Genomic DNA, 24,487 nt, shown 5'->3' on the forward strand with positions numbered 1-24,487 from the left:
AGGCAATTCTTACATCTTGAGTATTCATTTAAATAGTAAACTTATAACCTGCGGCCAGCTTATGATTTACAATCTGTCCTTAACGATGCACCGCATATGTGGCTGCCGCCTGAGAAGAAAACAAAGTGAACTTAATATTTGGATGATAACAGATTAGTCATAAAGGCCTTCTTCCTAATCATTCATCTTATTTTAATTATATCTGAAGACATATTTTTGTTAGTAAATCAGTAGATAAACCGAGTGTAAATTAAAGCATGCATTAGTTAATGGCGCAGTTCACTGACAATCTATCCTGGTCTCACAGAGGAAGGTTAGATATAGAATTATATTGTTTTAAAGCATAGAAGTACCCTGTTATCTTCAAAATGTTGCTGCATATCAAGCAAAATTTCTTCATGGAAAATCCATTTGGTTTGTCTTTATGGATCTTGGTTTCCTGGAAATTATCATCTGATCTTCCAGAAGGAAGTGGATGCTTTTGCCGTTTTTCCTCCCCCTTCAAGGCCTTTCCCATCTGGAGCAGTTATTCACATCCTCCGGAGTTTTTCCCGATCTTCCTCCCACATCCCCTCCCTGCGATAAAACAGCATCCTCCTCGCTGGAGGAAGCAAGATGCAGCCCCCATAAGAGATACTTCCAACGCTACTCACTGTTGGCCTAAAGTCAGTGCTTGGCTCGGTCCCCAAGTTCCAGCCCTGACCATGCTGGAAGAGCCTGGCCTCAGCCAGGGGTGAGACCCAGATGACCCCCAGGAACTCTCCTTCACAGAGCCGCACATCATATAGGAAAAAATCATGCTGCCAGCATACACAGCCCCATCTAAGGCAGATCTCATGCTTACAAGCTCCATCGTGTAAGCAATACAATATTAGAATCGGCATTCTTACCAAAGCTGTTCAATACATATAAGAGTCATGAATTATTTCAGTCCTTCAGTTGGTTCTCACAGATATGGATATGGAAAGGGCTAGAGAAGATGCAGAGAAAGGCATCCAAGATAGTGAGATGAGACTGAAGGACTTCAATATCTATACCCTAGAAGAGCAGTAAGTTGGGGGGATATGTTATAGACATTTAAAAGCATTAATGCACAAGACGTGAGCCTTTTTCAGTGGAAAGGAAGCTGTAGAATGAGAGGTCATGATATAAAGCTTTAAGAGGGTAAGCTCAGGAACAACATCCAGGAAATATTTTTTTTATCGGAGAGGGTAGTGATGATAAAAAAAAAACAAACCAGGTACAGAATAAAAGAAAGTGTGGGATAAACACAGAGGATCCCTAGTGGCAAGAGAATGGTAATGAAGCATTGGGGTAACCTGCACAGTGTGGCAGTTACAGCCCCAATCAGTAGTGATATGACTGCATTGTGTTTCCAAGAGGTCTTGGTAGTAAACTGCATGGAAGGGCAGTTACAACTCTAAACAGAAGGCCTGGGAGTAACTTGCATGGAGCGGCAGTTACAACTCTAAACACAAGGCCTGGGAGTAACTTGCATGGAGCGGTGATTACAACTCTAAACACAAGGCCTGGGAGTAACTTGCATGGAGCGGCAGTTACAACTCTATACACAAGGCCTGGGAGTAACTTGCATGGAGCGGCAGTTACAACTCTAAACACAAGGCCTGGGAGTAACTTGCATGGAGCGGTGATTACAACTCTAAACACAAGGCCTGGGAGTAACTTGCATGGAGCGGTGATTACAACTCTATACACAAGGCCTGGGAGTAACTTGCATGGAGCGGCAGTTACAACTCTAAACACAAGGCCTGGGAGTAACTTGCATGGAGCGGCAGTTACAACTCTAAACACAAGGCCTGGGAGTAACTTGCATGGAGCGGTGATTACAACTCTAAACACAAGGCCTGGGAGTAACTTGCATGGAGCGGTGATTACAACTCTAAACACAAGGCCTGGGAGTAACTTGCATGGAGCGGCAGTTACAACTCTAAACACAAGGCCTGGGAGTAACTTGCATGGAGCGGTGATTACAACTCTAAACACAAGGCCTGGGAGTAACTTGCATGGAGCGGTGATTACAACTCTAAACACAAGGCCTGGGAGTAACTTGCATGGAGCGGCAGTTACAACTCTAAACACAAGGCCTGGGAGTAACTTGCATGGAGCGGTGATTACAACTCTAAACACAAGGCCTGGGAGTAACTTGCATGGAGCGGCAGTTACAACCCTAAACACAAGGCCTGGGAGTAACTTGCATGGAGCGGTGATTACAGCTCTAAACAGAAGCAGCATTCACAGTCTTTGGGAGGAAGAGAGGGAGTCATAGTCATTATGCAATGGCGACACCTAGAGAACCCTTGGACTGCAGGGCTCCAAAAGGAGCTCTGATAAACAACACCTAGCTGACTGGTCTAAAATAAGTTGGAAGGGGGTGAAAATCCCAACTGAGTCACAAATGAAAGCATCTGGTGCCAGATCTCAGGCCGAGATCCAACTGAGATACAAGTACAAAGGAGCAAGAGGAAATTACTAAATCAAAAAAAAAAAAAAAAAGTATCCAAAGCAGCCAGATAAGAAAATAACAAATAAGCGAGGGTTCATTATTAGCTGTCACATGATAAAGAGCAGCTCTAATACCAAATCTTTGTTTAATCTGTACTGTAGCTGAGCTGTTATCACTTGTTACAATGGGCACCGAGACGGCTCACCGTAGAGGTAAGCAGGAGTCAAAATGTCTAAACCCCTTCTCCAATAAATCATAATAGATCTCTGGCGGGCAGGTGTCAGGCATACACAGAAATCATTAAAAAAAAAAAAAAAAAAGAAAAGTTGCATGACGCCAAACTTCAAATCTGGGTCTTCTCATTTGTCAGTATTGTGGGACCGTCTGAGCTGCTCTGAGGCTCCATCCCATGGCTGAGAGGAGGAGACTGTCCTGCAGTTCCCCCCCACCCCCAGTTGTTACAGCAGCTCGTGCTGGTCGGTGCCACCACGGCCTGCAATTCCAGAAATTCCTTCCTGTAAGGTTGCTGTAATTAATTCCTTCAGGACCCTGAATTTTATTTGCATTTTACAGCAGGAGAGTTCCCTGAGCGGGTCCCCGGGGGCTGACAGTTCATTTCTCAGACTTCTCCTCCACAGCCTCGCTGCTTTTTTTTTTTTTTTGTTCCCTTTCGCCTTTTCATCAAGTGCTTCATTTATTTGTCTCTCGTCATTAATCTAAACTGAGCCCACCGTCCTGCCCCACCAGCCAATGGAGCGCTCTTGTCACAAACCACACAGAGACTGCAAAATATTCTAGTCCTGGGCGCACAACAGGCCACATCCATTTCCTATGGGGTGGGGAGGGAACCCAAAACCTGGGAGTTTGTGCAATAATAGTGGCACTACCTAGGCTGAGTTGCACTGTTTCTGTATTTTTTTTTTAATGCAGATGTGGAATGTACCCACAATGCAACAGAAAAATTCCAGAAACAGGAGGCGCTTGGACAGATTTGCAGCGCATGGCATGAAGAGGAATTAGAACAGGAATTGTGGGATTTTGCTTTGGAGGGTGCCACAGAAGTTTCGGCGGTTTGTGGGTTAAGACGCACAAGGATCCAGAATGAGATACATCCCTGGGAGTTTAGGTAAAAGATGCTGGTGCTTTTTCCAAGCCTTGCAACGTGAGGCCCCCCTATCAGATGCACCCCCCTTCCCCCAAGTCAGCAGCTCCAGCCACCTTCTCAGACTCTCCACTTTGGGGCAAAGTCTGGGAGTTCTTCTTATTTGAGAAAGAGAAAGTGAGCTGTAGCTTCACTTTGAAACTTGCTGTTAGGACTTTTGTATCTGCTTCTCGTGTTGGAAGATCTTCTTTGGACAATGACATGGGCAGACTTGAACACCCGACCCGTGCGTGTTCTTTTCCGATCCCCCAGAACCCCACCCCTGCCTGCAGTTATTGAGGGAAGGCAATCTTCTCACCGCCAGTTCGCCTGGGTACATCACTGGAGGCCATGGAATTGATTTGGAAGATTGTCCTCTTAATGTCTACACAAATATCTAAAGGGGGAGATTTTCAACGTCATTTAGGCACCGAAAACCTGGATCTGTGCACAGAAATGAACTTACAAAACTGACCTGGGCTCTGTCAGGCCGATGCAGTATCAGCGCGGGGAAAACGGGTGCTAGTGATTGAGTGCCCGCTCGCCCAACGCTCGCCAATCGACCTCTCCAGGGCGCCGGATTTAATATTTAAATTGGCTGCTGCAGTAAAAAGAAGGCACTAGGAGAAATTGTGAGGCCCTAGTGCGTCCTTGGCAGCAGGCGCCCAGGAGAGGTGGCTGTCAGTGAGTTAGGAAAACGGACGCTCCATTTTTCGAGCATCCCTTTTCCTAACCTGACAGCGGCACACTTTTAAAAAACAATTTTTTTTAAAGGTTCTCCTCCTTTTAGTTCCTCAGACTTAATATCGCCATGATATTAAGTTGGAGGAAGCACAGGCAAGCAGTATTTTATGTACTTCCTCCAACTTTTTGGGCTGCTCAAAAATTAACGCCTGCTCTGGGCAGGCATTAATTTCTGAGGGTAAAAATATGTGCGTCAGGCACACAATTTTTTTTTTGCATCTGGGGGAGAATAGCTAATAGCCTCATCAACATGCATCTGCATACGATGGACGCTATTAGCTTTGTGGAGGGTTGGATGCGCATTTTGGATGCACTAATCCCCCTATAGCACAAGGGGCTGTGGATGCACATCCAAAACACGTGTCCAATGATGGGTTAATGTACTGCATCAGCCTGTTTGTGTGTAAAAGAACCGGCATAAGCCAGCTCCATACTGAACAGGGGGCGGTATTTGCAGGCACTTTTTGATTTTATGGCTTCCCCCTCTGAAGAGCGGGTGCAACTCTACATCAGCCAATCCCCTCACAGACTAAGCCACTTACCCACACATTTTCCAAGCAAATAAATTCATGCATATAAAGTCACTTCAACAATCCTCAGGAAAATCTGCCTGTGTCTGTGCATTGTAAAACGACCCTCCCTTTCCTAATCCACCTTGATCTATACATTAATGTTCAGCACCTTTCTGACAAAGAGTTCAATTGTTTGTTAAAACAAACAACTGCATTAAGATATTCTCCTTTCTCATTTTATGCAATTCCTCAAAAAATACAATGAAGTTTTTGCAAATGCTTCTTCCCAAATCTCCAGAAATAGTAAGTCTGAATATTTCTGTGTTAATTACCATCAGAAACCTGCTTGTGTCTCTCCCAGGTGTCTAAAGAATAAATAGAGAATAAGCAAAAAAGAGTGCCTTCCCCCAGCTTTCAAGAATCTGTTTATCATTCAGTATACCAGCACACCCTTTATTCTGACTCATTGTAAAACTAGGATTTCTGGAGAAAGCAAAACAGATATTTCAGAATTAGACCAACAGATCCAAGAGTGAAAAAATAGACCAGATAATACTGCTTTAATTCAAAATAATTGACATCTGAGGATGTGAGCGTGGTTTCTTCTAGTTCGGATGACAAATGGTGAGCTCGGCCATTCTTTGGCCGAGCTCACCATAACCCTGTTCCAGGACTCCCAGGACCCCTGCCTGCGACTGAACCACTACCGCAGCGCATAGCTTGCAGGTCCTCAAGTCAAATGCCTGACCCTTTCCGGCTGAGAGAATTTCAAGGGGCAGCAAATAGCCGGCAAACTCTGGTTCTTGAACCATCTTGATGACCACTCTGAGTCCTTGCCACCTGACAGGCAAGCTCTCAGCCAGCTGTCAATTCCAGCAAGGAAATCGAGAATCCATAAGTGGGGGAAAAAAAAAAAAACAACCCAGAAAAATAATCCTGACTTTCTTTGCTAAGTGAAACATTGTCCTCTTCCTCCTCCAATTAACAGATGAATTAAATCCTGATTAATATGCTATAGAACAAACCCCAGATGTAATTGCAGGGAAGCTGGAGGAAGAGTGATTCTTTCAAACTCAACAGGAGCAAGACTAAACTTTGAGATGTTCTGCTTCCCCACTTCCTTTCTTCTTTCCATTTCTCCATCCCAAGCTGTGCAAAACCTTCATGGGCTGATGCAGTAAGATGAGCACTCGTGCTGAGCACCAGTTTTCCCAACGCGCACGCAGCCACGTTCCCCTGTGCACCCCAATGCAGCATTTAAATGAGAGGGAAATCAGGGAGGTGTAAAAAAGGGCGCGCCAAGGGAGATTGTGCGTTTCTGGTGCTCAGAGGAGTTTATTGCATCGGGTGCCCACAATTTCAATGGGTGCTCAACACGACCCTCCATTCTGATTGCGCTTCTTTCTGGTTATTTTGCTGAGGTGCTGATTTCTAGGGATGTGAATCGTTTGTCTGACAAATTAAAATATCGTACGGTATTTTTTAATTCGTTAAAAATCCGTGAAAAATGAGAAACAATCGCATTTCCCCCAAATTTTCGTCAAAAATCGTTTTTCGGCTTAGTGCTCGCTAACTCCCATTAGCGCTTACTAACAAAAAATGTTAATTTTTGTTACTTTTTGTTATTTTTTGCTATTTTTGTTATGCGCACTAAGCCGAAAAAACGATTTTTCACTAAAAAAAAAAAAGCCGATCTGCGGGAAACCGAGATTTTCCCGCGGCCACATGAACCCGATAGCAGAAACGATGGGGCACCTGATTCACAACCCTACTGATTTCAATGCTGAAGTTTATTACATCTTGTGCCCATTGCTACAGGTGTCTAAATTGTGTGGTGATAAGAAACATTTGCTTCTTCTGATCAGATCAATGCGCATATATTTTTCTTCACCGCAAGCATTAAATTCTAGAGTCAGGATGATACCAAGGAGGAGGACACATTTATTGTAAAACAGAGGACCATATTTTTTAATGTTTCTCATGAGCCCTTGACTGCGAGTTAACTTTACTCCACCTCTGGAGCTAGAGTTAAGTTCTCCATGTAAAACATGTGCGTTGGGTGCCCAGCCTTTGGGTGCACTTTCCTGCATTGGGCAGTAATATCTAATGGCTTTATCTACTGTATACACGCATGTATAAGTCGATCTCGTGGATAAGTCGAGGGCATTTTTGGGCCAAAAAGTATGAAAATTGTTGTGACCCATGGATAAGTCAAGGGTAGAACTTGGTTGTTCACTCCTTCCCTCTTGATCCATTAACTTACCCACTGCTATCAGGACGACAATGGGACTTGCGGTTGCTCAGGCACATCGTCCCTCTTCCCCTTTGGGGTCTTGGTGTTATGCTTTGAACTACGTGGTTCTAAGTGTGCCAGTCAGGCCCTGGCAGGGGAGGAGGGAGGATGTCCTGAGCAACCGCAAGTGCCATCGTCATCCTGATAGCAGCAGGTAAGTTAATGGATCGGGAGGAAGGGAGAGGGCGGGAAGGTGTGAATGACCATGAATAGTCATGAGAATAATTATTGGACATTGACCCGTGGGTAAGGTGACCCTGTTTTTAAAGATGAATTTTAAAACTTTAATCTCTCGACTTATACACAAGTGTTATATACAGTACATGGAATTTACACGAGTTGGACACTTTCGGGTACATGTTTGTTAGGGCGCACGTTTTGGATGTGCTAATCTCCTTACTGCATTGGATGCTATTCTTGCATGCCCAACCTCGAGTAATCCCGTGCACTAGGCTGGGCACATCTTATTGCATCGGCCCTTCAGTTCGCACCTTCCTTCTCTTCACACACATCTGCTGTCAAGGTCTCCCAACAAGCCAGTCATTCGTTCAGGATACCCTCAATGAATATGCATGAGATACATTTATTGACAAACACTGGGTCTATGATGTATGCAGATTTATCTCATGCATGATGGAGATCCCAAGGAGATCTCCTTACTGTGCACCATTTGCCCTGCCACCCCTCCGTGATTCTGCAGCCCTTGCCATCTTCCAAAAGCCACCACTACCGGAAATGATAATTGTTTCTGACTTAACAAGTGAAGCATTTTGGATGTAGGCACAAGATGAATTCACTAATAATAATACAAATCAACTTTGTATAGTTTATTGTCACTTAGCCACAATTCTTTATCCTTGTGTGGTTAACACTCAATTATCCATGTCACCATCTTACTCAAAATTAAACAGGCAGTTACTGCTTGGAGTGTCCACACAAACTTCCCACACTGTTGGCTGTCGCTGCCTACAACAGTCCCTTCACTTCGAGGGGACATAAAGGCATGGGGGTATCCATATACTGAAAAGAAATCTAGCTTGCTCCCCCCTGAAGTCATCTAAAAAGCTTTGCAATTTTACTTAGCAGGAAGTAAAGAAGAAAAGTTCTGTCCAAAAAGAATTAAAGCAAATTGGATGAAAATAAAAGGAAATCGACCCTGAAGGAAAAAAAATAAGAAACTTAAAAGGAATGCAGTAGTAGATGATGGGCCGTTTGTTTTGGCTTGGAGTGGAGCATTGCCGAGTCCTGACCTCTGCACAGACAGAGCTGTAATCTCTCACAGAGCTCCCCCCCTCTCCTACAATCTGTGTGAGTGTGAGTCATAGTAAATGTTCAACATAAAATGTGTTTATTACAGAGCTCCCAGCCGTGCAAGGCAGAAGAGTTCATTTTTTGCCTTTTTAATAGCCTCTCTGTGTGTTTGCTGTTTCATCCGCACTTGTCAGCAATGTGATGGAAGCCAATAAAAATAAAGTCTGTGTTTTCTGGCAAATCTGCAGATAGTGTTAACAGGGAAAAAAAAAAAATCTGATGTCAAAACTGCTGAGATTCTAGAGATGCTACTGCATCCATTATAGGAGTCAAGATATTGCTCAACTGTTAGCTCATAAAATAATATAATGATTTTTTTTTCTCCGCTCCTCATTGTCTCCTGAACCACGATAGGATAAGTATCTGGACTCCGAGGTTTAACACCATCTGCATGCAACCACCAAATTCCACTGCACATGGACCTGTACCAGCAATGTTCCTGCAGCGTTAATGCTCTCGTCTTTGGGAGCATCCTCGGCCCTGACTGAGGGGAGCCAGCCCGCCAACCCAGGCTTCTCTGCATGGCAGGGCACAGCTCTGCCGCTGAGGGCCTCCAGGTTGGTACCTCTGAATGTAGTTCTTATAAAACAGGAGAGCCTCCTCGGCACACCCCCTACCACTTTGTTTCTTCCCAGTAAGAACCTTGGCAGCAAAGCCAGATGCAAGTCTTAGCTAAATCGGCTTCTTATGGGTCCCCCCGGGATGAAGGGGGGGGGGGGGAGGGGACCTGACCTTGTTGTCCTTTAGTGGCCTCTGTCGGATCAGCGACAGTTTTAAACAGAGCCAGCACACGCTACTTACACAGGCATTCGCCAGGGAGGAGAAGCTTTGAAAACCCTCAGACACTCGCTTCTGTTTGGGAACAGAGCTGGGGGAAAAGAAAAAAAAAGAGGCAGGAGTTCTCCGTTTTCTTTTATTATCTGGGAGAGCAAGTGGCCCAGCGATTTGAGTAATGACCTAGGAATCAGAAGATCAGAGTTCAAATCATGCTTCTCCCACTGACCCACGCTTCTCGTGACCCCCCGGGAAAGTCACATTTTCTCTTTTTTTATCTCCGATCTGCACTTGAAATTTGTGCAGCATCCTGATTTCATTATTACCAGCCTCTTGCCTCAATCGAGAGCTGAGGAGGAGACTGCGCACTGCTAAGCTGGAACACCAAACACCCAGGGCTGCTGCAAGAGTATTTGGTGTCCTAGGCAAACCTTTGGTTATGCACCCCCCCTCCCCAAGTTACTTACCGGGGTCAGCACCAGCACAGTGCTCCCTTCTACTGGCAGCAGTGACCCCAGCAAAGTGCTCTGTTTTTTTTGGCAGCATTAGAACGGGCACAGCCCCACTCTATGCCTCGCACTGCCGGGATTTTGCCATCCCCGAAATTTTGTCGCGCAGGGCGACCGCCTAGTTTGCCTAATAGAAGCATGGGGCCCTGCAAGCCCCCTTCCTTTATAGATGACTTAACCATTTCTCCTTTTCAATCCCCTCTGCAGCCTGCACGCTCCTGCCGAGGGGCCTGGACCAGGTCCGCCTTTAGAAACCGCCACAGCTGGCCACTTCTTTCCTCTCAGGCCCAGCGGCAGCGACCAGGAACGGAAACGGAACCCCTAGGCCCTGGCACCGATCCTGGTTTCTCTAATTGCTCTCAAAATTATTTCACACACACACACACACACACAAAAAAATTTTAGCAGTAGTTTTGCATCCAGAAAATCTACTGCGTGCGCTTCAAGAAAATAAAAGAAGGAAAAGTTTGGTAACGATGCATCTTTCTGAACAGAGAAGCACACCCAGCCCACGTCTGGAGGGGGCCATCCTGTTTCTCTAGCCCCAAATCCTCCTTGGATGGGTTCTGGTGGGATGTGCCCAAACTCTTTGCGTCTAAATAAGAGCTGAAAACTTCTCCTTGTCACTATTATTCTCCACCTAATCTGTCTTGCTAGGGGCTCTCTCCTCCTTCATCACCTTGTTACTGCTTTCCCTTGACGTCAGCTCCGCTCGGGAGCAGAATGGACTGAGGATGTTGTACAAGACTTCGTTTATCTCATGTTCCCTGTCATTAATTATCAAAAATGATGTCACACGCAGCCAATCGGGGGCCTGGAGCAGCACTCCCATGCTGCTTCCTAGAGTTACAATGTTTTGTGCAGGGCAGTCACTAAGCAACTTTATCAGAGGAGTATGGGATCGGCCGCAAGGTCACACAAAGTTGAAGAATAAATTTGGATAACTTCTTCTTTCCCCTTGAAATTTAGTATAAAAGAAATCGCCATAGTCTGCTATACTCCTGAAATGTCTCAAAATATAATTTGTATGGAACAAATGAATCTGGCAAGTTAGTGGGGCATTAGAATAACTTGTAATTATTATAGAAAATGATGGAGGATAAATAGCTATAGCTGACAGGACCATCCTGCGATACAATTCCAAGCATTACAAGAGCTATCCTTGTCCTGTAAGTGCTTTCCAAATCACCAGCATTATTATTATTATTATTATTTATGCTTTTTGTATACAGTCATTCCAACAGAAGATCACAACGGTTTACATAAATTGCATTCGATTACACTGTAAAATATTGTATTAACAGGTTCTTATTTAGAGTAATGGTATCTGTTGTAATACTATTGATTAATGATCTCAGCTAAGTCACCATGTCTAGAATTTAATGAACTGGAATCGGCTAATAATATCAAAATTGTTCCCTCCTCATTGGAACACCCCACTCAGAGGTGGCCGCACCTATGTTTCTAAGCTACTGTGCTTTTAGAACCTGTTGGAATTCCGTTTGGAAATCCATAGGATTATCCATCTTACCTTTTGCAGTTTCAGGATGCATGGTTATTATTTTTATGACATAAAAGGCAATTTACGATTAGCTGGTTGTTACATAGATCATCTACCTGCAAAATAATGGGGTTGTTAACATGCATTAATGTGGTGTTTAATGCACATATTGAAGGTGGCATTAATGAGATGCAGATGAGGCATGTGTTAAAAGAAATGGTAAAGAATGCACGTTAATGCAGATGGTAACCCAAAGATCTTTGCGTGCATGCATTAAATTTTGTGCATTTTAACACATATTATTTGCTGCACTAATAGGTAATGAGCCATTTAGCATGCTTTTGCATCTCATTAGCATAGACATTGTGTTAACACTAACACAAGCTGGTTTATATGCACTGCAATACACGGCCCCATTGTTTTCTCACAGATGAAGTGAGTGGCAGCTTTCCACTCCCTTAGATCTCTCTTAAAGTTTAGTTATAAGCACAGGACAGATTTGTCCTTGTTCCTTCTCTATACAATAGTTAAGATGTGTTTGCCAGTAAGGATTTATTTTTAATGATTTTACATTTAGTGAGAGGGGTCACAAGCTCTGACCAAAGTCAAGACATTTCGTTTTTTTCTTTGATATGTAAGAGAACACAGGAAGAGTAGCAGAAGACACAATAAGGCTTCAGGTGCCAAAAACAAAGTGTTCAGACTTTTAGTCCTATATATGAGTAAGGGAGAAATGTAGAATTAATGGTTAGTAACATTTGTAGGAAAACAGCCAACAGCAAGATGGAACCAGAGATGACTTCAGAATAGATAAAGGCATTTGCACAGTATATATTCCCTGGTAAGACGTGAACTGCACTGCAACGGGTTAACCCAGATGTCTGTGTACAATCAACATGCTGTTCCCTTACATGCATGTACGGTCTATGCTATCTATGTCTGAATTCACATACCCCCCATACTGATTGCGGATAATGGCACATTCTGGTTGCAGTGGCAGCGGAGGATACCTGTTGTATGGCGTTCGGAGCAGCAGGGCTTGGCTGCCCGTGCAGCTGTCTGTGGGGGTGTGACATCCATACACTGGGGGAGGAACGGAATACTGCTGATCTCCTGCAGGGAAATGAAAACCAATTACTAGCACATTATGGAAGGGTGTGATTCTAGACAGGCAAACGGGGACCCTGCTCTGCCAGTCTATTCTAGTGCTGGAAACCCGGGAAACCTGCAAACCCCTCTCCCACCCTGCATGAAATGGTACCAATAAATACTCTGGCACTCAGGTGGCAGCTGCACATAACTATCTGCAAAACTACAGAACACCCGGAGCAATAGTATTTCACTTTCAACTGATCTTAAATTATCTCATCATTCAAAAGAGCAGAAAATAAAAGTGACTCTTCGAACGTTAAGAGCATGCAACATTCTTGTGTTGTGCTCTAAACCAAGAAGCGTTTGGATATGGGTAGGAAGTGTCTCACTTACCTAGGGAAGGCTGCTGACTGATTGCATCCTCGTGCTTGAAGGAGTGATTTGTAAATTGCGCTGCGTGGTGAGGAGTGTGACCATAACTTGGTGTCCCATCAAATGCCACTGTACTGTAACCTTCCAAAATAAAGAAAGAAATAGGCAGCGTTAACTTCCTGGGGAGGTAACATCCCTCAAGAATTTCCATCCAGCGTCACACCTTTACTCTAAAATTACAAAATGTGTCCAAAATCCTGAGAACCTAAGAACAACACCAAAGAAACTTTTAAATGGGTAATCTTTTCTGTGCATGATATTTCTATAATCTACTGGATGCCACAGCCTCGGTAGATTATAGAAATATCATTGCTTTCATTATATTATTATTTTGTTTTCTGGCATTTCAAAGTGGATTACATTCAGGTTCTGTAGGTATTTCCCTATCCCCAGAGGGCTCACAATCAGGCCGATACTGAAGAGTGCGCTCAACTGAGCGCACTGTTTAACCAGCTGCTGGATGCGTGTTGCCCGGGATACCAAAAATAAAAAAGGTGCGGCCGAGCCGCATATTTTGCACTCAGAAAAGTGTTCAGAAGTATTTTCTGCACATCCTCTGACTTAATATCGTAGCAATATTAAGTCAGAGGAACCAAAAGGTAAAAAAATATTTAAATTAAAATATTTAAAAATAAAATTTACAAAAAAAAAATTTTTTTTTTAATGCCAACAAGTCAGGTTAGGAAAATGGATGCTCAATTTTACAAGCATCCATTTTCCTAACCCATGCCTGTCAGCTGGTATGGAAAACGGACACTGGTAAAATTGGGCTCTCTTGGGCTTCCGTTGCTAAGGAGGCACTAGGGATGCGCTATGGTCCCTAGCGCCTCCTTTTTAGCGCAAACCCTCATTTAAATACAGGATCGCGCTCCAGGAGACGTTTCCCCACACACTTTACAGAATTAGCCTGAAACTGAGAATCTGATTCACTAAGGGGGTTTTCCCCTAGATACAAAATGGGAGAAAAGCCTTAATGAATCTTGCCCTAAGTTTGTAGCTGAGGCAAGTGAAGGTAAAGTGACTTTGCTAAAGTCACAAGGAGTGGCGATCGGATTTGGACCCTGGCTTCCCTGGTTTATAGCCCAATGTATTAATCACTAGGCTACACCTCTGCACATTGGTGGGAAAAAAAACCCCTAAATCCATGATCCATGTTAGGTGCCAAATCTGTGAGTGCAGAGGGGGTTTGAGTACCTCCAATACTTTATTGTATCCAGGGAGGGGTAAGTGGGCTGCGATCAGCACCCCAGATCCTCCTGAAAAGTTGGCTCCTGCGCATTATCTCAAAGTGGAGCAAAGCGCGGGATTTCACCTCTGCTGGTGCCCCCCGTCCTGGCTGCGGATTCTTGCGAAGGGATTGCCCTCAAGGAAGAGCACTCTGGAGCACATGCTATACAAGGCACTTTTTTGGTTTTCTTTCTCTAGGGTTTCTGGCACAGGTGACTGGGAAATTGCTGGCTTTGGATGCCATTAAATGCGTCCACCACTTCTCAGAGGTGAGCGCCACTGCTGGACCCTGAGCAGCAACACTAATAGCCCAGGATCCTAACAAAGACTGCAGTGCAGACTGCCCTGTGTCTAAACTATTAAAAGCAAGGTAGGCAAGGAGTAAATTCTTTGCTAATAACTGGAAAGGGACACCACTGACACAAACGGGTGTGCGGAAGGAGATTTAGCAAATGCTCGGAACGGTGCCTACAAGCTGCTGCCTCTGAAAACTAGGGATGCGCCTTCCTTTTCTAAAGAAATGAAAAACCCTCCTTTCCTGCCATTTTATTAGAAAATAAAACAAAAAAACCCCTGAAAAATCCAGCCCCCACCCAGCACTGCCATTTAAAAATTGAAAACTTGCCCCACCCAGGACCTTCCCCTATTCCCTCTCCCTATGTCTCAGTCTTATCCCCCATCTAAGAGGTGTCCAGGAGCCGCCAGGAAAGCGTTAGAGGCACCCAGGGTGGGGTGCTGGAGTCCCTGTTTTGCTCTTGCTGCTTTGGTGTTTATTTTCCTTCTTATAAATGAAACGAACTAAAATAAACATCAAATGAAATGAAAAACGAATGGATGTAAAAAAACGAAACAATAAATGTTTTTCCTTGCACTGAAAACCAGAAGGAAACTCTACTGTAAGGCTAGGTCAGCGATTTCCGATGTTAATAAAGCAGGAAATGGCCTTTCCAAAGCTGTTTCTACCCATTACCAGATTTATTTTGTTTTTTAATCCTTTCAAACGCTTTTGAAACCTGCATTTCTGCTACTCGGATTTGCTTAGTCTAATTCTGGGCTTCAGACGGCGTTTTAGTATTGCGCAGGGATTCAGAAAGCCGCGCGCTCGCACTGCGCACCGTTCTCTAACGCACAAGCTCCTGTGTTCTTTACACACTGCTAACGCCATGCGAATGCAGCGGGAATTAAACGTGCGCCCGCCGAGTTAAAATGTGCGTTCAGCACAGGGGGCGCGGCAGTATCCTGCAGTTTCGATAACCAGGCCCCCAGAAGCCTTGTTTAGCATGGATGCGCCGTAAGAAAGAGAAGAGAAGGACATGGGCCGCGCTGTAACCTGCAGCGCTGCCTCCAAGAGAGAGAGAGAGAGAGTCTCTTTCCCCGGAGCTGCCACTGCCGCCACCACGGGACGAGAATGACCCGCTTTGCCCGGGACCGACGCAGATGGCAAGGAGCTGGGCTCTGGGTAGCCTTTCCTAGCCACTGCTGCCTATTTAATATCAAAACGTGGCTTTGGGGTTGTCCGGCATTCACACTCCCTCAGCACTGGCCCAGCCGCTTCTGCCACCAGCGCTGGGAACTTTATACATAACGTTTCAGCGCTAAAGAAAAATGTGAGTCAGTCATGAGCGCCTGCTTAACCTGAGCCAATATTGCATCTGCTGCTTGTTTAGTTTGCAAGCTGTTTGGGCATGCAGTTTAAGGAAAACCTTAAATGCAAAATCAAAGCTGTTAATAGTACAGAAGCACATTTCTAACATTTTACAGACGTAGCTGCACAAAAGACTTTATTCTGTTCATACAAAGTACATGTTTCTTAGCTTTCATCTATGTGGGATTTCTTAAAAAAAATGTTTCTAGTCTTCATGATGTACAGATTTCTTTATGGAGGTGTGGAAAACTCCTTTATTATCCTGGGAACAGAGGAAGTCATCAGATTAACTCTTAATGCAGCAGAACACAATTTCAATGTCAGCGCTTTGCGTTCCTGGCAGCGGTTACATCCTTATGTTCATATTGTCCCACTAGTGACCCATGGTGTGACCACACCATGAGGACTGTGTGCTGTCCAGGTCACCCATCTCAAAAAAAAAATCATAGTGGAACTAGAAAAGGTGCAGAGAAGGGCAACAAAAATTATAAAGGGGATGAAATAACTCTCTTATGATGAATGGCTACGCAGATTAGATCTCTTCATCTTGGAAAAGGGAAGGCTGAGAGAGGACATGATAGAAGTTTATAAAGTCATGAGTGGGGTGGAACGGGTAAATGATGGATGGTTATTTACCCTTTCAAATAATACTAAAACAAGGGGAGACTCCATGAAACTAACAACTAGCAGATTTAAAACAAATCATAGAAAGTACTTTTTCACTCAGTGTGCAAACCATGGAATGTGTTGCCAGATCACATGGTCAAAGTGATTAGTAATACAGAAATTAAAGGAGGCATGGACAGGCTTCTGGAGAAAAAGTCTGAAACACGTTATCAACAGGGTAGACTAAGGAAAATTATTGCTGTCCCTGGGAGTGAGTAACAGGAAATAGATCTACTTTATGAGATCCTGCTGGGATCTTGAACATAAGAACATAAGAAATTGCCGTACTGGGTCAGACCAAGGGTCCATCAAGCCCAGCATCCTGTTTCCAACAGAGGCCAAAAACCAGGCCACAAGAACCTGGCAAGAACCCAAAAACTAAGAAGAACCCATGCTGCTGATGCAACCTGGATTGGCCACTGTTGGAGACAGGATGCTGGGCTTGATGGACCCTGGGTCTAATGGCATTTTAAATGTATTCCTGAAACAGATTCACTTAACTTGTGATGCCAACAGCAATATATATATATAAAAAAAAAAATCACTGAGCTACAGTTTTTGGTAATCAATTTCCTTAATTCTTCTTTAATCCTGGCAACTATAGTGCTCACACTTGCTCCTTGCAACTCCAAATAACCCCACAAAGAAACAGACAAATGTTGGTTTCTTTAACAACACTATAAAGTTAACTGTATGGGAGAAAATATTGAACTACCAAAAAATAGGATCTCACTCTTACAAGCAACAAACAGAATTACAGTTGTAAAAATGTGACCATCATATATGGCACTGCGACTGCACAGATATTTTCTGTGACTTATGTCTTGTTAAGTGGTTCTAATCATTGGTCATGGACTCTCATAAGAAAATTTGACTCTTTTTTTTTTGGCTTTTCACAATTAAAATCTCACGTATGGTCCATAAAGCTGTTCTGGTAGAGGTTAATACTTAAGTATTTTTTGAAAATTTAGTACTTATCTTAGGTGAACTAATTTTTCACTGTCTGGGGTCCCACTATTAGATGTTATAAAGAAATTAGATGTTGAACTTCTAATCTCTTTATACCACCTAGAACAATTGGGATAGTGAGTGAGATATTAGTGAAAGATAAGGGGAGCAACAAACAGGTCAGGAAGCAGAATGAGTTGGCGGCTGAGCTCCTGGTTTATTGGCAGGGGGATATGTATTCTAGGGTCCATTTAGACTACCTAAGGGAAATTGTAATACCCAACGAGAGAAGCATGATAAGTGAGATGAGCAAGCCATAATCCATATTAAGGAGCCATCTATTGATATCACAGGCATATGTTGAATACAGCATTTGTCAGCAAAGATAATTTCTGAGAGAATCCTGCCAACAAGGACACAAGGCCAGAAGAATAGGAGAAAGATAATTACTCAGCCTTTGAAAAAAAAACATACAGAATAAAGAAATTAAATCACCACATGTAGAGGTGTTGCTGGTAGACGCATACCTCAAGGAATTGAAGACACTAAAAGTAATGAGAAAAATTTAAAACATCAGGCTGAGATACGCTGAACAAACAGAAAAAGACCTTAAATTCATATCCTCCAATAATAAAATGAAAACAACAGTAGAGGCACAAAAGTTGTGGTGATATAGGAAAATATAAAATCAGAGGAAGAAAATAAAACAGTTAGAGAGAACCCAAAGCAGTTCTACAGGGAATTGGGGAAAACAAACATACGTGCTATTAAAACACCACCAACGAAAGATGAAACAGAATATTTTGGGAGGAATTTCTATGAAGGCCCTGCAGAGCACAACAGAGAAACAGAAGGGTTGCCCAAGATACGGGGCAGCACAGAAAAAGTAAACATCTAAACCTTGGAATGGCCTGAAGGTACAACAATTAAACTGGAAGCCAGGTTGAAAAGAGCCCCAGACTGGCTCTGATGGAGTTGCCCAACTTTTGGCTCAAATATTTTACTTCTCTCCACCAAGACCTGGCTAACTGCAAAAAAAAACCAAACCAAAAAAACAATCAATCAGACAGCCAGAATTCACTTCACAATGGCTAATAACAGCGAGAGCACTCCTCCTTCCAAAGGCAGATCCAAACAACACTCCCCGAAATTATCAGCCAATAACTTGCCTCCTACAATCTATAAGCTGTTCGCTGCAATAGACACAGAAAAAATATATGATAACTTGACTAACATCTTGGCAACAAAACAGAAAGTTAACAAAAGAAGAGTATATGGAAACAAAGGCCAGTTGATGAATAAAACCAGTCGAAATCTCAGTATAGCATGGATTGACTATAGAAAGCCTTCGATAGCATCCCACTTTCTACATTGTCTTGAAATGTACAAGGTATTAGAATCCTGCACTGATCAGGAATATTGTGTTCACCATGAAATTGTGGCAGATTACACTCCACCTGAATTATGAGGATGGACAATTTGTCATTCCTAAGATTAAGATCCAGTGAGGGCATTTCAGGGAGATTCTTTGTCACCACTTTTATTTTGTCTGGCACAAAATCATTGAGTAATAAACTCCTTGGGTTATGGGATTAGCCTTAATCTTTGCGTTACCAATCCCCAACAGATGATATCTCACCTCCTATTTGTAGATGACTTGAGACTCTACAATTATTGTGATGCTCATTTAACAAAACAACTCAGAGAAGTGAAGAGTTTCTCAGATGACATCAGGATGGTATTTCATTTACACAAATATGCTAAGGCAACCTTCCTTAGAGGAAAAGTAAACAAAACTGAAAACATCTCCCTGACTGAAGATTGCAATGTAAAGGAACTGGAGCAGGAAGATGCATATAAATATCTAGCAGTAGAGGAAGGTGGAAAACTTCTGCATAAAGTTCTGATAGAAAAGATCCGTAATGAGTGCTATTGGAGAGTGAAGCTGTTATTACCCTGACAGCATGGAAAATGGTACAAGCTTATTAATCAGCTTGCAATTCCTGTACACTTATACAGCTTTGGAATAGCAGGATGCTCCCATAAATATCTTCAACATTTGGATGTAAGAACAAGAAAGCTCCTTCACACCCAACAGGTAATCTATAAGAACCAGTGTATGCCAAGACAGTGTATCCCTAGAGATGAAGGCAGTATGAGTCTCACTGAAACTCCTTACACAGAATAGGCCTTCAGGCATTCTTACTGCATGAACAGACCCAAATCCCTAAGTAGTACTAAACTATGAAAGCTAACAAACATCATCAAGCTTGGACAATCATTCCAGCGAACAGAAGGAATGACTGAGAATCCACTATTGCACCAGGGGAAAGATGCAACCAATTTGCAAAACAAGAGAAAAAAAAACCTCTTAAGAATCAAACCTGCAAACAAGGAAAGATAATTGACGGAAACACAAATACAGTTGGAAATACAAAGTTAATTCAGAATCCCCACATAGATGAAAATTTGACACAGCAGTGGCTAAGGAGAAGTGAGCTCAAGCCTATGGATGAGAAGCTGATAATTGCAGTACAGGATAATGGGACTACAGACAAGATGGTTCACAGCCAGCATAGAGAAAAAAGGGTAACACGCAAAGCAGATCCTGCAAAACAGAACTGGAATCGGTCACACATCTCGTTCCTGCATGTTGCGTGCTGATGGCAAAAGTCCTTCATACAGAAAGGCACAAGTTTGTGCGACTCATGCATTGGAAACTGCGTAACCACCATAGCATTGCTGTACCATAATGCACTGGAATCAGTGTTCAGTTCTAACAGAACTGAAGGGAACAAGGAAGCCATGCTGACCTGGGACATTTCCATTCTAACTGATAAGGTCGATGCTAGAAAACTGGACATTGTGGTAAAGAAGAAAAACACAAAAATGCCATTGCTGATACAGATGTCAGTACCCAGCAACTTTTCTGTGGATCATATGGAGTAGGCAAAGACTCTTAAGTACCAAGAAATGCAATTAGAGACCAAGAAAGTGTGGCAGAAAGATACTGAAGTGCTCCCAATTATATTGGGTGCCATTCGCCTGATTAAGAAGAATTTCCAAGCACAGTTTGATATATTGCTTATACATATTATATATTACATATTATATAGTGCTTATACATATTACATCCTATGAACTCCAGAAGAAGAATGAAAGTATTATGAAGGGCATTAGCAGTAAATTAAGAGATTAAAATCATTCCCGGCATACTCTGGTTTACGAATGCGGTTCATTCTTGTTAAGAGAGAAACCACACTCTCTGGCCCTCCTGGCGAAGCCATCAACTGGGTGTGAGTCCCTCATGCCAATCCGTAGGCCTGGCAGTATCTAGGCCCACTAGATAGCCAGCGATGAGTGTTACTCCTACCATTTTGATGTGTCAAATGCCTCAAGGGGGCCACCCTTTGAGGGTGCATTCACTCAGGTGCCCTTTCCCATCCCCAAGCTACCGCAATAGCTGCCCCGCCTACCTTTACCAGCTTGGGTGCTTGGCAAAGAGAGGGAGGAGAGGCCCCTGACTTTTCCTCCTTCATGGCTGCAGCCAACAACCCCGTCTTCTTCCAGCTCCGGGTATTCCTATGGGAGAATCCCACATTCATTGGAAAGCCAGAGAGGGGAGGGCAAAGTGAACCTCAAGCAGGAGCTACAGGCAGCAGGGAGAGTCCCCGCTACTTACTGCACTTACTTACCAATAAATTAAAAACTAGCTTCGTTTTCTTGAAAGCAAAATGGTGGAACAGATTTCTTGATAAACTGAAGGCTTTATATTGCTAACTATGGCTCTCCTGTACTAATGGGTCATTGGAAACTTCAGGATTTCTTTCGGCCCCTGTATCATTAGAGATCTCCATGGGGAATGGTGCAGCCCAGGAACACTGCAAGCCCTCTCATGAGTGAGACCTGAAGCCACCACTCTCCTGTGGCCCCTCCAGGAAGGCTGTTAGCCAAGACTTGTTATTAGTCCCAAAACAGCAATGTGCTCTGTATAGTGCTAAGAAAACCAACTAGCACTATGGAAGCTGATTCAGCACCGGGAATCAATTATTCACAGACAATAACATAAATAGGAGGCTATATGGGGATGAACAATGAAAAGAAGAGAGTTCATTAGCCATGTCATTGAAATATTTAGATAGAGAATCTATTTTAATCATCTTAGTAAGCATGCTGGCTGTTATGATATACAGTCCCAGATTTACAGTCTTACACATGCCCCGATCCTTTTACCCTTCACCCCCCCCCCCCCCCCCGAACCAATGTAGAATCATTTGTGATCTGCTCATGTACAAACGCAAACATGAACCTGGGGAAACCTCTGGCTATTCAAATATCCCTTAGCTTTCCACAGGAAATTCGGGGCTCAGGACATGCATGACTGTGCCTCCCACTATTCAGAGACTGGGGGATCCTCACTAATGTAGCAGTGCAGACCACATTCCTCCAGGAAGACGTTCTTCATGCTGGCACCGGCAGGGCTGGTTTACCTACCACTGGTTATCTTAGCAGAGGCATCTTTATTTTAGATTTACTTCATACCTTTATATTCATAGCTCAGGATGAGTTACATTCAGGTACTGGGGGAATTTCCCTGTCCCCAGAGGGCTTACCTTCTAAGGACCTGATTTTCAAAGCATTTACACGCTTAAAAATAAGTAAATGCTTTACCCATATAAACTGGCTTTGGAAAATTGCTACAGTATATGTCATTGAATTGTCCTTAGGATTAACCTGTCCAAGTTTATGCAGGTAAATGGCTTTTGAAAATTGCAAGTATGCTAACATGAGTAAACCCTTTTGAAAATTACCCCCTACCTGAGGCAATGGAGAGTGATGTGACTTGCTAAGTTCCCATTTTTAAGAAATGTCATGATATTGTTGAATTTTATGGCAGGGCAGAATTTGCATCAAGTAAAATCTTTCCATCTGCAATGTTTCTCACCAAGCCTCATTTACGAATGCTTAGCGCGGGTGCTAAATAAAACGCACCTATTAGCGCTGGGAATAAAAATCTCTTTACAGGGCCAATGTGGTAAAATCCTACTAATATCACTGCAATAAGGGAGCACTGGTTTTACTTTACTTATGTGACCCCCATGGGATGCAGGTGCCCCGAGAGTACAAAAAGTGCGCTAAACAGAAAACGCGCTTTGTAAAGCAGGGGCATTTGAAAGCATTGAAATGCAAATCCACGGGAAAGAAAGATCTACTAAAAACCTATTAGCAAAAAGGGCGCATTCATGTTTTATAGACAATTTAGTAACTTCCCTTTCACTTTTAAGCGGGCCCATGAAATGAACACCGAAACTGAAGCTTTTCTCCTAAATGAATGAGAGGTGAATTTAGAGCCAAGGATGGGGAGTGACTTTAAAAAGCCACAGACTGCAGGACTACAAACCCCGTTCAGCTCCTCCCTACCTACCACTCTAGTACGGTCCCAAACAGCACCTCCTCTTCTCCCAGAATTTACAAAACCTACGGTGCACTGAAATTAGATTTGCCTCGGAAATGTTTGGAAAATGCAATTGATTCAAATGTCCACCTCCCCCCCCCCCCCCCCCCCATCCCGATACAATGAAATCAAAATTATTACAGCCTCTTCCGGCACTAATATGTATTTGTTTATTTCATAAGAAAAGTAACAATCCGTATCCAAATTCAAATACAACTCTGCGGCCACCTTCCCATCAGCTCTTCCCGGAGGCAGATAAAGAGAATTTCTTTTAGAATAAAGGGTTCGGTCTGGATTTCTTGATTTGGTGTCATGGAAACTGATTTTTTTTTTTTTTTTGTAATAACATTTTGACAATTCAATAAGACTTGCTGTTTGAATAAAAGAGACCCCCGCCGCCCCCCAGACCATAATTAAGACGCGCTCGGAGGGCGCGTGATAAATGGTCAGTGGAGGGTCTGAGAGTTGTGCCCTGTGGACGCTGCTACCAATGATCTCTCACGGTCCAGGTCCAAGTCGGTCCCAACGTAAGCTGCTAACATGTTTAAAGTTAATTGCTGGCAATTTCCGACTATTTTCCAGAAGGGCTGTGTGGTTGCCGGGGGTGAGGAAAGGTTCCGGTTTTCAGCCCTGCCACCGGCGGCACCGCAGGAAGTTTAACTCCAGCTCTGACCCCCGGACTTACATTTGCCACAGTGCAAAGCACAAAGCAGTCCCCACCTTCCTGAGCTTCCCTGCATTGCAGGGATAAACCTAACTCTCAGTCCTTTGCATGGGAGTTGCATGGAGACCCGCTCATGGGGCTTAGCATGGTTTTCCCACACTGAAAACCTCATTACTTCCCATTTTAGCCCAGAAAAGCTGCGCTAAGCACAACACAGGCGAAAACCCGCACCAGGGTCAACACGGCTTCTTACATCAGCCCCTAAAACAGGCCTAATTGTCCATCCTGTCCGAGCACCTTGGTTTTTACCCTTAAAATTAGGGCGCATCGGGTAGGCAGGCTGCCTAATCACATTTGCCAAACGCCAGCTTGCCCCCTCTTCTCTCTGCTTTAAATTTACAGCCGCTGAAAGGCGAGGCAAATGTGGCTACACAGCTCTGAAGACCGTTTCCTAGGCCTCCTATCTTTTCGGGAAAAAAAAAACCCAAAACAGAAAAATTTCCCATTGATCTCTAATCTGCAGGGCTGCAGCCGATGCCCTGCCAGTGTCAGTAGTGTCAGACCCAGCTCCTTTTAAGCAGCCTCTCAATAACGCCAAATCTTCCAAGTATCATTAACCTTCTATGCCAGAAGCTGCTCCTTTGTTAAGTTTAGTACTTGGGCTGCAATTTTTACAAATTTTTTTTTTCAGTTTTTCATAGAGATTCAAAGAGGAATTTAAGGAATCTACCTTTTCTTCATTTACTGAGCTTTTTCCCTTAGTAAATTAGGCTCTGGTGAGCTATACAAATCAGGACTTCGTACAAAGGTACACTCTTTCCATACTCCATCAGGTATACAAAGTATGCAAACTTGTCTGCCTATGGGAAATGTACCATGTTATCCCCTGTACAGCCCTCTAATATCTGCAAAGTTGACGGCTGCTAGTTCCTAAATTAGACCCTAAAACGGATAGTCTCCATCTGTTGTTTGCAGTTTCTAATTTAGTTTAAAAAAAAAAAATCTGCACAAACATTTTCTAAAGAGTTTGCAATTATCACGGAATGTCAAATTGAAAACAAACTCCTACTTCAGCCGAAAGTTGCTGTCCATAAAATAAACAAGTTATA

At 43.4% G+C, this 24,487-nt stretch overlaps 1 protein-coding gene across 8 annotated transcripts in view; it reads right to left on the reverse strand.

Moving 5' to 3' along the window:
• Window positions 1–24,487, reverse strand: part of WT1 (WT1 transcription factor) — a 65,912-nt gene that overhangs the window by 30,607 nt on the left and 10,818 nt on the right. For 4 of the 8 annotated variants that reach the window (XM_029582213.1, XM_029582208.1, XM_029582207.1 and 1 more), the window contains 2 exons: window positions 12,735–12,854; window positions 12,260–12,362 (listed from right to left, as the gene is read on the reverse strand). In XM_029582213.1, the coding sequence (XP_029438073.1) occupies window positions 12,260–12,362; window positions 12,735–12,854 (223 nt within the window). Of the gene's footprint in view, window positions 1–12,202; window positions 12,363–12,734; window positions 12,855–24,487 lie in introns of all 8 variants that reach the window. The other 4 variants (XM_029582206.1, XM_029582209.1, XM_029582205.1 and 1 more) reach the window with 1 other exon arrangement.

This window comes from Rhinatrema bivittatum, chromosome 17, assembly GCF_901001135.1.
Source record: "Rhinatrema bivittatum chromosome 17, aRhiBiv1.1, whole genome shotgun sequence".
NCBI lineage: Eukaryota > Metazoa > Chordata > Amphibia > Gymnophiona > Rhinatrematidae > Rhinatrema > Rhinatrema bivittatum.